Here is a 14,622-nt window from a genome sequence, read left to right on the forward strand (position 1 = left end):
TATATATATATATATATATATATATATATATATATATATATATATATATATATATATATATATATATATATATATATATATATATATATATATATATATATATATATATATGTTACGGGCAATGTAATTATTTAGGTCAGTATTCATAATGCTTAGTTGCTTAGTTATTATGAATAATGACCATTAAAATCGGTCAATTTGATAAATTTGAATTGCTTTACGCTAATTTCTCACATTGCCCGGTCATTATAAATACCACTATTATTTCTTTGGGCACTTTGATTAATTGACAGCAATGGGACAACCACGTGCGTGTGGTGTGATTCTGGCTGGCCAATGTTCACCGGCGAATGTTGACAAAAAAATTAGTCGCTTTGGTGAATGTCCGAAATATTTATTACATCCAATTTGATACTAATTCATTCGTGGATATAATTACATTTATTCGATATTTTAATACTTACTGACGATAGATTAGAACAAACATCAGTGTTTGGAGTATCGGTCAAATATATACCGGGCAATGGCATTTGACTTTAAAAAAATATCAGTGTAGGGTATACCGGGTAAATGTATACCGGGCAGTGACACTTGACCTTAAAAAAACATCAGTGTAGGGTATACCGGGCAAATGTATACCGGGCAGTGACACTTGACCTTAAAAAAGCATCAGTGTAGGGTATATCGGGCAAATATATACCGGGCAGTGGCACTTGACCTTAAAAAAACATCAGTGTAGGATATATCGGGCAACAAACTACTGGAACTTAGGGTGTATCCTTCGTAAAATACATTTAATGGTAAAATGGTAAAATCCGTTTTTACCATAAAATATTATACCGGAATTTTTACACTAATATTTATTTAATTAGAGTGATTTATTGAATTTGAGGCAATTATTTCTGTAAAAATTATGGTATATCGGATTTTTTTTCTATGGATATCAGATTATGGTATATCAGATGTCCCAGCAAAAAAGCAACAGCCGCCTGAGTGCCAGCACTTTTTACCTCAATTTGATCCGAAGCTTTTTACAAAGTAGATCAGAAACTGCATTATTTAAATTTCTAAGTCTATAGTAAAAGTTAATACAATCCAGCAGCAATCTACAAATCATGTTGCGATTTCTTCGCAAAATCTTTAACGGAAAATATCCATGAGAACTTTCTTTTAAGAGTTGCATACTATTAACGTTACCCATTAAATTCATATTCTGATTACATATAAGCCTTACGGCTGCCTGCAATTTGTTTTCTAGAGCCTCTAAGGAGCTTTATACGAACAAATAACGCACGCAATCGATTTAGACAGTTTTCATTTTCATATTAAATTAAATCAAATGTTGTAGTAATGTGCTCATTGTTAGAAATATTAAATTTAGAAATTTTAAAAAAAGTGAGTTTTCAAGAAACATAATTTGAAAATATTATGAAAAACTGTTTTGGAAGAAAATCTTAATGTTGAAAAGTAACAATTTCTTTTGACATTTCACTTACAATTAGATACTTGATAATGACGTTGTAGTATTAGGTGAACCAGAAAGAAACGTCGTTTCGGCGCATTAAATATTTATTAGTCTTAAAAACCAACTCCTTTTTTTCGATTTATTTTCGATTGAAAGATTGTTGCTAACGAGGGTGAAAACATTATTGATTAAAAATAAAAACTTGATAACAAATATCAAATGCACCGAAACGACATTACTTTCCGGTCCACCTAATATAAATCGTCTCATTTGTCGATTCAGAAGCCAAGCGCGTCACGCTACAGGTATCCAATTAAATCTGATTTAAATCACAAGGTTAGGCATAATCATTTGTTCTTCTCGATTGAGTTGCAAGTACCCATTTCTTCTAAAGTGAAAAAAAAGGAAATACGTACAAATGATAATAAGGTTTTGTATCCGTAACTACTGATAATTTAATTTTTAGCAAATGAGAATAAAATATCTCAATTGAATCGGACAAACAATCGGAAATTTCCTATAAGTCATCGATTAAGAAATGACAATTTTTATAAACTATCGATTTATATTTCTCAAGTGACATGTCACCAAGTTGAATTAACGTGAAGTATAATGTTTATGATAATCAGTAATACATTAAGGATAGTGATTAATAAATACTCTACATTTTATTTTTAGCAACCATTGTAAAGACACATATTAATGGCTGTAAATAGAAAACACTTTTTACTTTTGGAAATCTTTGTAAAGGGGAAAAAAATAATGAGTGGAGATTAAAAACACTCCACATTTCAAGCATTAATTTTAAAAACACACTGTTAAAAAGGGTTGGGCAAAAATGTGTTAAAAAATAGAGAAACAAATAATAGTGGAATTTGAAAACTCCATGTATTCAAAGTTGCAACATCGTAGACTAATTTTGCGCAAAATGGATATTGAGTGAGAAATATGTGCTAGAGATGCTCCTTGGCTGCCGCAGAATTCGGACCAAGGATATCAGGGATCGTACTAGGATGCTCTAACCACCATAATTGAATATACAACCCGGTTCAGAGAGAGTTATGAAGCCTAATATAGTGATCATCGCAATGATACACCATGAAATGTATTCTCGTCACTTAAACTTTCTTATAATATAGCAAAATAAGCAAAAAGTGAAATTAATATTACCGATATCCTGTCTGAGTTATTGGAATAATATTGTCCAAATTGCGACCCCCTTCCATTGAAGTTGGAAATTATACTTTCTAAGTTTCCCTGGACTGAGGTGTACAGTACGCAAAAATAAATAAATAAACGGTCCACCCTGGATAACTTTTGATCTAATGATCGGATCTTCACGTTCTAGGGACTCAATCTTAATGGTTCGAGGGGGTGACCTCAAATATTCTAATTAATTAATGCAGATGGTATTTTAAAATACAAAATCGAACACAAAACTGTACCCTGAATAAACATTCCTTTGATGGGTTGGGATTTGTGACCCCCAAAATATACGAGGTAGCAGCAATCATTTTAAATAATAAACCGCAATAAAAAAAATTCAATTCGCATGAAAAGTTCCCGAAATAGAGCGAAGTCCGCAAAAAGTAAAATTAACATTAAGGAGTCAGAACTTCAGACCTCTCTCTCCTGATCAAACAATTGGATCCATATTTTCCACATTACGGCTATCCCCTATATTTTGAGGGTCAGAAATAATAATCCATTCAAGATAAGGTATATTTATTCAGAGAAAGATCGTTTTTATGTCTGATTTCATAACTTAGAATATCGTCTGCACTTATTAATTAGCATGTTTGAGGTCACATCCTCGAGCAATTAAGATTGAGTCCTAGAACGTGATGATCCGATCATTAGATCAAAAGTTATTCAGGGTGGTCCGTTTTTTGAGCACTGTACAGCTATAGTGGTTACAGCATCCTACTATGTACCAAGTGACCCTTGGTTCGAATCTTGCCGGGAGCCGATGAACATGTCTCTTACGCCCACTACATGTGTTTTGCTCAGAAATGAGTATATGCTGTTTCAATTTTGAATACATGGGATTAACAAATTCGACTGCTAGTTGTTACGTAGCTATTATGACACATTTTTTTCTCAACTTTGAGAAACCTCTATTTACAGTGTATTCATGACTTTGATTAGAGAATTGTAGATTTTAGTCATAGATGCAAAGTAATGGCTGTGATTAGAGAATGCACTATGCATAGTAACGATAATCATTGAACAATACTGTATTATTTACCTGTACTTGCTCTTCCATCGCCATGGTGGGGTGTTCGTATCAAAATCTCCCAAACAATGCGACTGCGTTGTGCGTCTGTATAATATATCAAATCCGGGCAGTTTCTCATATCCATTGACCTAAATAGCATGAACATTAATGTTAAGAATCTTTATCTTTCTAAATAGTGAATAATACTTAATAAAGGAATTTCTATCTCACCCACTGTAAGCTTCATTCTTGCATTCTATGTCTATGTCATCTGGGATTAAATTACTGTCGTAGCCAAATATATTTTTGAAAGATCCTGGAAAGAAGCTACTTAAACTAGTTTGTTTACTAGGCTTGAATTCATCATTCTGAAATAAAATAAACAAACAAATGAAGTTGCATTAAGTGACTTGTAATGATAATTTTTTTTAAAGAACGAATTTTAATCTGAATGATCGATTTGGAATGTAGTTAATGTGAATGACAGGTTTTCAGTGAAATTGTGAAACAAATGATGGAATCTGGACGATTTCGATCTGAATGACAGAATATTGATAATTTTGATCTAATTGATAGATTTAAAATGAAAGTGGAGGGCTAGCAATGGAATTTACACGAATGACAGAAACTGGGCTGTTTTGAAATTGAATGGTAAATTTTCAACTGGTTTTGATCTGAATAACCATTTTGATCCGAATGATTGATTTGAAATTAATGTGCATGACAGACTCTGGGTGAAATTGTTTTGAATGATGGAATCTGAATGGTTTCGATCGATTCGATTGATAGAATCTTAATTGTGATCAAAATAATGAAAAATATAGCTAATATGAATGATAGGATCAGAATGGAATTAATATGAATGTCGGAAATGGGACGATTTTGGCTTGAAGGATAAATTTTCAACCTGATTTGATCTGAAAATTTGATCTAAGTGATTGAATTGAAATGTAATTAATGTGAATGAATGATGAATGTATTTGATCTGACTAATAGATTCAAGGTGATTTTTATTAGAATATTGTTTTAGAAATTTTTATAAATGATAGATTGGGGATGATTTTAAATGTGAATGACAATGCTTAATTTTTGTTAGGGGACAGGTTCTGAATGAATTTAATATTTTTTCTAGAAACTGATTCAAATGGCAAAGTTATTGTGATCTTTATTCCAAAGGAAGAAAGATTTTGGATTATTTTGATTTTAAAATTTTATAAGACTAACCACTGTCTTTTTATACTTTTGCTCGGTATTCTTTTTCATGACCCAAGTCAATATAATTTAGATTCTGCATGCTTTTGATATGAAGAAATATAACGTTATACGAATTGCATTAGCACTTATATATGGACACTCTCAAAAATAAAACCCTCACTTTTGATGATTTAGCAATCTGTGAGATTTATTTCGTTAATTTTTAGTACTAAATTGTTTAAAAAAATCACGTGATTTGCGACGAAATAGGAACTTTCAAGTACGAAAAACTTTCACAAGACGAAAACATTTCCTCAACTTGAAATCTCATCGTAGTGTATTTTAGAAGATTATTAACTAGAATGACGAAACCATGATGACTGGACGATCGAAAAAGAGAGCCGAAATAAGTCGTTCGGGTTGTATGGAGGTCAAGCAGTTGGTTTCGTACCAGGAAGAACCTGGGTTAGAATCCCGCTTCTGGTATAGATCTGATTTATCTCTCCGTGCTCTTTGTCTACTTCTTATTAAGATGACATTCTATTCTATTTGTTATTAAAGTGACACTGACCCACGATAAAATGATGATTAGAAAAGTTTGATATATTAGGCACTACGAGATTTATTTATAATTTTTTTATTTGAAAAAAATAGAAAGACAAAATATTTTGTTACTATTGACGAAATTCGTTTCCTGAAAATCAAAAACGGAAAAATGTTCGTGAAATTCGAGTATCCATTTTTTATAGTGTATGCAGTAGATTTTTTTTTGGATTTTTTTTTCGTTATTTTCGATTTATTTATCTATTTATTTGTATGAAACACATTCGAAGAAACGTCTGGAGCATAGAATATAAATTAAAGACAACAGTAACTGCTCTTGGTTACAAATTATTACAATGTTTATTTTCAAATCTTTGTTTTGTTCTTTGACAAAGGCAAATTTATGAGCTAGTTTTGCACTTGGCTCCGAAACGAAGAGATATATTTCAAAGAATTGTAGAAACTTATTTTCAAAAACCAGTATCTATGTTTTCCTCCTATATTTCTTAGAATTATTTATTCAAAGTTCAGACAGCAAAGGAACAACCCATATACAAATTGCGTATTTTTTCTTCAAAAGTTGTTAAAGAATTTTCAAACCTTGTACCATTTTTCTCAAAAAAGAAAAAAAAAAGGTAAAATTATACAAGTACATCGTATACATATGATATACACTGTCAGAAATTTCTCGAAAAAAAATGGCCAAACAACAATTTACTTAAGAGCTATTTTTACATATTAACCAAAAAAGTCAAATAACCATAAAAATGATGGTATTCTATATTCCCAGCTGTATGGTGCCCACTATAAAGTGATTATTAGAAAAGTGAGATAAATTAGACGCAACGAGATTTATTAATTTTTCTTTTATTTTGAAAAAAAGGACGAATTATTTCGTTAAAATTGACGAAATTCATTTTCTCGAAGAAGTTACTATAGTTATTTCCTCTCTTTGACGAAATTTTCGCTCGGAGTATATATCAAGATACGGTTTCGTCAAAAACTAAGAAAATTTCGTCAAATTTGAGTATTTGAATTTTACAGTGCATAATAAATGTCGAGTATTAAGGAATGCATATTCGACGATAAGACAATCGTGACCAATTTGGATAGTCTTGTAAAGTTTATTATAATTTTAGGGAAAAATGATAAAATTCTAATTGTTTTGGTCTACAACATGTATATAATTACAATATTGTAATTTAATGAAAATGATAGAGCTGAAAATCAAAAAATTTTTTTAATGTTTATAAATGCTGCATTATTTTAAATGTAGATATTTAAAAAAAAAATTAAATCCTATGAAACTTGAAAGAAAATTGTCATTTCAAATTCTTCAAACTAAATTTCTGTGCGTAAATTACATATTTTGCGAAAAGTGTGCAGTAAAATAGAGTTATTTATAAATAATAAAAACAATTAAGATACAATAACTTTTAAAATTACTTCATTAATAATTTTTTGATAAAAATTAATAATTCTTAGAATTTCGAGTTGTTCTATCATGGGAAAAATTAGTTTAGGAAATTATTTTCTGAAAAGTATGTTATGGTTAATTTCTTCGAATTGTTAATTTCATCGTCTAATTATCCTTTTAAAGAATGGATGTAAGAATTTTAAGGAATGGATGAATGAATAAACGGAATGGATCACATTTTGAAGGTTGCTCAATGTGAATCAATTGAAGGAAGGCATTTTTTACGATACTTTAAAATACTTTAATACTTTAAAAATGTTAATGCAGGCGCAAATAACTGACAGATTACAACTCTCAAGGGAATTTAAATTATCTAATTAATTTAAATAATTATCCTTTTATGTAGTCTTTTTTCTCAAACTTACAGTCATGTACTAAAAGCATTGTAAGCCTAAGTAATTAAAATGTACTGTTTAGATAAATTTCTTTATTGTCTGATATGAAATTATTTATATTTTATTATGTTTATTTGCATTTCCTATTAATGTATTTTTGCTTAATCTAAAGAAATATACCGAATTTCGTATTATATTATGTAAATATAAAAATTTTATTATGAAAAATCAAAACGTGATAAAGTGATTATTAGATTAAGTTATAGATCGACTTAATAATGTGGTAATGTTAATGATAAAGTTAACAATATTATTACTCTAGAGATTTAAAAGTATTTTTAAATAACTACGCTGCAAAAATTTCATTTGAATTTTTATCAATGTTTAGTCTTAACTTCGTTCAAATTTTAAATTTTTAAAGTTAAGTTTTAGTTTTTAAAAGACTTCTAAATAATTTTTAATGTTTTTTTTCCTAAATGAATCACACAATTTCATATAAAATTACAAGATTCTATATTATAATGAAATAATTTTTTTATATGCATTAATATTTTAGATAAAATTAGTTTTTTGCAAATTATATATAAGTTAAAACTGCAAAAAATTGCACCACAAGTTTATGAATTAAGGCCTTTGTAAATTTTTTTAAATAATTCATATGGAAACAAACGAAATTATGGTATATAAAAAATGAATTTATATGACGGAATTTTAAAAAAATCTCTTTTCTGCTGTATAATTAGCAAAACACGTAAAAACTTTGAAGCTAATAAAGAAAACAAAATATGTTTAAGATTAAAAAAAACTACCGAAGTTTTATGACTGAATCCGCAAGTTAAAACACATAATTATTTCAATTTTTCACGAATCCAAAATTTTTTTTCCATAATGAAGAAAATGCTTTCCTCTTATATGTGATTCAGAAATATTTGTTTTTTGACATAAACTACGAAGATTTAAACAAAATATCATGAGTCATGCGATAAAACCAAGTATAATCGTAAAAAAAGAAAAGAAATATTTTGCGTGGTTTGAAGTTTCTTTCGAAAGCTCAAACTCGGTAACATTTTGATAAAATTGATGCATACTATAAGTTTTTTAGAAAAAAATGCAAAAAAAAGAAAGAAATTTTTTTTCCTTTTTTTTAAAAAAAAAAAAAAAGTTATATTTACTAGTAAAACTACTTCGCGTGCGTGAAAACATTTTCAGGTTGGAACAATAACACACAGGAGTGTAAAAACAAGTATTTTATTTTCTCTTTTGTTTTATTTTTTATTTAACTTTCGTTTAACCATTTACTTTTTCTCTTGTATGAAATCGAGATTTTGAAGGTAAGCATCCTGATATATTTTTCATTTTATCGTTTTATCCACAATAAGTTTTTAAAGAAAGAAAATTTCTAACTAAGGTACGAGAATGTCAATTTTTCCATTACTCTATCAGGAAAATCTGTTCTCGGAGAACTATATTATTAACACCATAATACTGCGCAAGTTCGATGGCATCTTAACAACTTTTTAGACTGAATCATGCATATATTCAGGCCTTCATAATATCTTGCAATCGAGTTTAAGAAACCCTATTCAATACGCTTCAAAACTACTAATTACTGTAAGATTAATTTTATTACAAGGCATGAAGATGAAGTAAGTAAATTGGGGGAACCAAATAGCCCCTGAGTATTCTCTATTTAAAGTGCTATCAGCAGTCAGTAAAATTACTGACACAAAAAATAATAGACATTGACACTGAGAAAAAAAAAAGAATGATCAAAACTATCAGAAAATTGAAAACTTTACGATGTTTCTGGCACTATGGAAGCACCAAAAATCAACGTAATTTTTCCGGAGGGCTTTTACAATGATTTTACTAAAATTAACATTAAAATATTGCATTATAATATGCGTTGAAGTTTGGTAAATGTGGTAAAATTGTGGTGATTTTATCATGACACCTTAAAGCATGACATAAAATCCATTCAATTGGTTAAATTTACTTCTCAGTTTCGTATTTTTTACTGGATGTGTGGTAATACGAGCTACAGCTTTGAAAACCAGAACTTTTGCTAAAATATTACCGTTTGAATGGTTTAAATACCGTATATTTTGGTTTTCAGAATTATTTTTTTTTTTAATCAAAAATATCTTCACTACACAATACGTTTAATTTTACAAGAATTTTTTCGTCATCCTCCGTCTTCTTTCATATGTGCTATGATATAATTATGCTATGATTGCCTATACTTTATGATACACTTTTCATTATCACTTTATAATCATTTTATGATAAAAAAAAATTTCTAAATTTAGAAAAATATAATTAGTAATATATCATTTAAATTTGAGTTCAAAACGGAAAGAAGTCAAAGCTTTGAAGGGTAATAATTAACTTTTATTTCAGGAATATAAAATAGCACGAAAAGAGCTTTTATTTAATATTTACAATAGGAATAATCCATATTTTCTAAAGCAATATAATTCTTTCAATATGCTTTGCAGTTGTAATTGCAAATGCGCGAAATTTTGATTTCCATCTTTTGCTATTACAACTGCATTTAAACTACTTAATTTTAAGTAGTTTAAAGCAAGTTTATAAAATACCATCTGATTATTGAACAAAAAAGATCATTTGGTATTTTTTATATGATTACATACTTTTGTAAGACAATTATCACTTACCAAAACTGCTCCATCCGCATACTTAGGCTTGCATGAAAAAAATAAAGAAAAAATTATATTATTTGTTAAAATTAATGCAATGAACTAATGTTAACAACCGAAACTTGCGCACCATGTTGTGAATTAAAATTAGGGAGGAGATTCTAATAATTCTTCTTTATAAGTCTTGATTATTTCGTAAATAACGCAAAAAAATTTGAAATAGCAAATTAACAGCATAATTGCAAATAAATCGGAGCAAAAAATTAACAACATATTTCAAATAAATCAGATTAACAAATTAGCAACATAGCATAGGAAACAGACGTCAGCCATTGTAATTTAATTGATTGAAAATTATAAGCACACTAAGAAAACAAGCATACAACGACAGTACGTCACTTCCTGGACGTCAATGCTCGTGACTGTAGAAAAAAAATGCTATTTTGTTTAAAGTTTTTTTTTCTTTACTGAATTGAAAAATGAACGAAAAGCTTAATTTCATCGCACAAACATTTTGTGCTATTTTCATAATTAGCGTAAAAAACGCTGAATAAAGACAGACAAAATCTAACTCAAGAGCAATGAATAACTGTTACAATCACAAAACGATTCGAAAAATAATCATATTGTTCTCTAAAAGGTGTTATTTTATTTGCTTATTTATTTGTTTTTGACGACGTAGCCTTAAAAAGTGCCTTGAGGGAAAAGAAGAGAACGAAAATGAAGTTGACTAATAAGAATAAAAAGTAGAAGGAATAATAGAAAAAAAAAGTTAAATAATACAGGAAAAAGAAGAATAAGAAGAAAAAAAATGACGATGAAAACCAGAAGACGCAGAAGGATAGCTTATTCCACTTATCTGTGCTAATAGAATATAAATATCGTAGTTGTTTACAAAAGTTTATGAATGGTTGCATTACATATAATTTAGAAAATAAATTTTGTAAAATTTATTCTTATATTTATTATATATTTTTTAATATAATTCATTAATTTTAATGTTATGTTAATATCTATTAGAAGAAAAAAAATAGTGTGAAAAATTTCAACAAAGTATAACCCTTTAAGCAAATTAAAAAAACCTTTTATTTGCATTTAAAAAATGGTCTCATTGACAAACAAATGACGATATACATAAAGTTATTAGCTAAATGACATTCAACTTTTTTAGCATTCAACTTTAACTTTTTTAACAATCTTAACTTTTTTAACATTTAATATTTCAACATTTTTAATAAAATAAATGAGGTTTTTTTTTATTAAAAATTAGCTGAATAATCCGGATCATCAGAAGGAGTTTTAAAGTAGACTAAATTGCTGATTTGTGTGAGATACAAGAAAACAATTTAAAAATTCAGCTTTATTTAAATAGGCATAAAAAATAACTAAGAATTATAATTAATTTTTATTGAACTGGAAATATGATATCTTAAATGCAGCAAATGATGAACTCGTTACCATTATTAATTTAGCATGAGAAATAAAACTTCCCTTTTACAAAAGAAAGAAAACAATTCATGAGCCGGAATGAAAAAGGAAAAAAAAATATGTAGCAGATCTTTAAGTATCTACTTTCCTTTCAAATGTACTTTTAGTTATATTGACACGATTCAGCTTCAAGCAAAAAATGTTTCCTTCCATCTGTTTCAATCACAGGAAGATAAAGAATTCTTTTGTTTCAAATACATTCGATGGAATAACAATAGCGTAAAATATGATGAATTTAGATTTGTTATTTGAAAGCCATTAATTTTAAACAAAGTATAAAAAGGAAAACTTAAGGACAGATACTTACACCTCATATCATATTTGCTGCATCCTAAATTTTAGTGACATCTGTGGACAATATAATCGACAAGAACAAAATAATTTTTTTTAAAAATGTTTTCAGGTTATTTTTTAGCATATGTATTTACAAGTATATACATTTTTAACATATGTAAATATTTTTAGGCTACTGAAATTATTGTTATTAATAATAATAATAACCGACCCAATAAATATTAATAAAAATTTGAAATCAGAGGGGAGCAATACTTATAAAAGAAATAAGCATTAGTATAAATAAATAGAGGCTACATGAAATTATTCCCCCCCCCCTCGTATAATATTTGCATTATAATCGATTTTAGCGACTCCTGTGCTAATTATACGAAGTAACAAAGATAAACAAACAAAATTCTTAAAAAATGTTTAGAAATATTATTAAGCATATGCAAATAGTTTTTAGAAATTTTGACAATTAACCTTTGACTTGTTATTAACATCAAAGTTCACTTTTTAACCATAAAATTATAAAAAAAAACATTGAAGTGACCACCAAATGACAACGTCCAACGCCGCTTTTAATAACAATTAGAAAATAAAGGAGAGAAATGCCTATAAACGAAATAGACAACACTATACATTAAATTTAAGCTGCACAGAGTTTCTTAACCTGCTCATATAATATTTGCATTATTATCGATTTCAGCAACATCTGTGCTCACATATAGAAGACAAACACAAAATATTTTTTTAAAAAACTGTTTATAAATAATTTTTAGCACATGTATATAGGTTTAGATATTTTGACATCTATCCATTGAAATGATATTAATATCAAAATTATTTTTTAAGTAAAAAAAATTATTAGAAAAATAATTAAAGAGTCCGGGAAAAGAAACACTAATAATTAGAAAACAAAGGAAAGAATGCTTATAGTCGAAATAGACAAAAGTATACATTAAATCTAAGCTACACTGAATTATTTTACCAACTCATATTTCATTTGCATCATCATTGATTTTAGCGACATCTGTACTCGCTGTATAGAGGACATGGACAAAATATTTTTTAAAAAATTGTTTATGAATATTTTTTTCCTCGTTTAAACCAAAAAATTTTTAAAAAAATCATTAAAGTGCCCGGGAAATGAAAACCTCAAAGACCGTTTTTAATAATAATTAAAAATCGAATTAAAAAATGCCTATAACAGAAATAGACAATAGTATGCAATAAATCAAAGCTACACTGAATTATTTTACCAACTCGTATTTCATTTGCATCAGCATTGATTTTAGCGACCTCTGCATTCGCGGTATGGAGGACAAGGATAAAATATTTTTTTCAAAAATTGTTTATAAATATTTCATAGCATATTTATATATTTTCAGAAAATTTGACACTTGACCATTACATAGATATTAATATCAAAGTTCTGTTTTGAACCAAAAAATTACAAAATTATTAAAATTTTCGGGAAAGGACAACCTCAACCGCAACTTTTAAAAATAATAAAAAAAAACAAAGGAAAGAATGCCTATAACCGAAATAGATAATAGTATACAATAAATCTAGGCTACACTGAATTATTTTTCCAACTCATATTTTATATGCATCATTATTGATTTTTGCGACATCTGTACTCTTTGTATAGAAGACGAGGACGAAATAAAATTTTTTAAAATTGTTTAGAAATATTTCTTAGCATATGTATATATTTTTACTCCAACCCATTGAAATGATAATAATATCAAAGTTCTCGTTTGAAACAAAACTTTATAAAAAGAAAGTGCTCGGAATTTGACACTTTAAAACGCAGCTGTTAATATTAATATTATTATTACTATATTATATTATTATTATTATATTTTATTATTATTATTATATTATATTATTATTATTATCTTTTATTATTATTATTATATTTTATTATTGTGTAACATTATTATTATTATATTATATTATAACCGAAATAGACAATACTATACATTAAATGTAGGTTACACAAAGTTTTTTACTCGCCTCATATCATATTTGCATCATCATTGATTTTAGCGACACCTGTGCTAAAGGAAGGGGAAGATAAAATCCTTACTATATTGTTATACATACGGCTGACCGTAACATGCATTTAAATCCTAAAAACTTAGCTCTTTTTAGAATGTCATTTAATACTTTATTTCAAGATGCTTTAATGACATTAATTTCATGATGCTTGCTTATTTTGTATTGTTGGAAAATTCCTCAAGTTAAATGACACATTAAGTAACATGTTTTTGGTTCAAGCGAGAAAATTTTTAACTAAAGGTTATAAGAATATCGTGATAAAATTAAAAATTGATGACAATTGATGAGAATAAAGATTTTTTTATACGAATCTCCATTTTTAAACTGACTCAGTTCTATTAACTCCAACATTTTAAAACATTCGTATCAATAAATTGAACTTTACACACACGTGGTTTGAAAAGGGATTCAAATCAATTGGTTTGATTGCCTGAGATTTGAATAATTTGTACGAATCATTAAAATACACTTATTGTATTTAAACCGTTTTTGTTAATTGCTCTGTTCAGTTTAAATTAGATACTGATAAAGTTAAAAAATGAGATCTGATTTAAATCATTCTTCCCTAATCTGCCTATCTTCAACTCTGCCTTGGCAGAGAGTTAAGAGTCAGGTAGTTCCGATTATTACAAATTTTTCATCGTACATGAAATAACCATGTATCGGACAATCATTAAAGTATATGCAAAATAACATTAGTCTCCAGAACTATTTTGTCTTAGTAAACAACAATATCATTTTTTTGTGAAAACGAAGTGAAGATTATTAAAAGCACTTTTTTTTGCAAACATAATATTTTGCACGTAAAGTTTTAATTGCGCTTCAATAACTTTTAAAATTTCAAGTGCTTTGATTTTATAAGCAGCATATAAAGCTTGCGGCAGTGCAATAGATCTTAT

General features: G+C 27.8%; 1 protein-coding gene across 4 annotated transcripts in view; it reads right to left on the reverse strand.

Moving 5' to 3' along the window:
• LOC107442862 (anoctamin-4) overlaps positions 1 to 14,622 on the reverse strand; it is a 346,119-nt gene that overhangs the window by 106,156 nt on the left and 225,341 nt on the right. For 3 of the 4 annotated variants that reach the window (XM_087168997.1, XM_071181276.2, XM_071181275.2), the window contains 3 exons: positions 9,911 to 9,937; positions 3,915 to 4,051; positions 3,714 to 3,832 (listed from right to left, as the gene is read on the reverse strand). In XM_087168997.1, coding sequence (XP_087025123.1) covers positions 3,714 to 3,832; positions 3,915 to 4,051; positions 9,911 to 9,937 — 283 coding nt within the window. The remainder of the gene's footprint in view (positions 1 to 3,713; positions 3,833 to 3,914; positions 4,052 to 9,910; positions 9,938 to 14,622) is intronic. The other variant, XM_071181277.2, reaches the window with a different exon arrangement.

This window comes from Parasteatoda tepidariorum, chromosome 8 (assembly GCF_982258835.1).
Source record: "Parasteatoda tepidariorum strain Cologne lab strain chromosome 8, Ptep-v5.0, whole genome shotgun sequence".
In the NCBI taxonomy this organism is placed as follows: domain Eukaryota; kingdom Metazoa; phylum Arthropoda; class Arachnida; order Araneae; family Theridiidae; genus Parasteatoda; species Parasteatoda tepidariorum.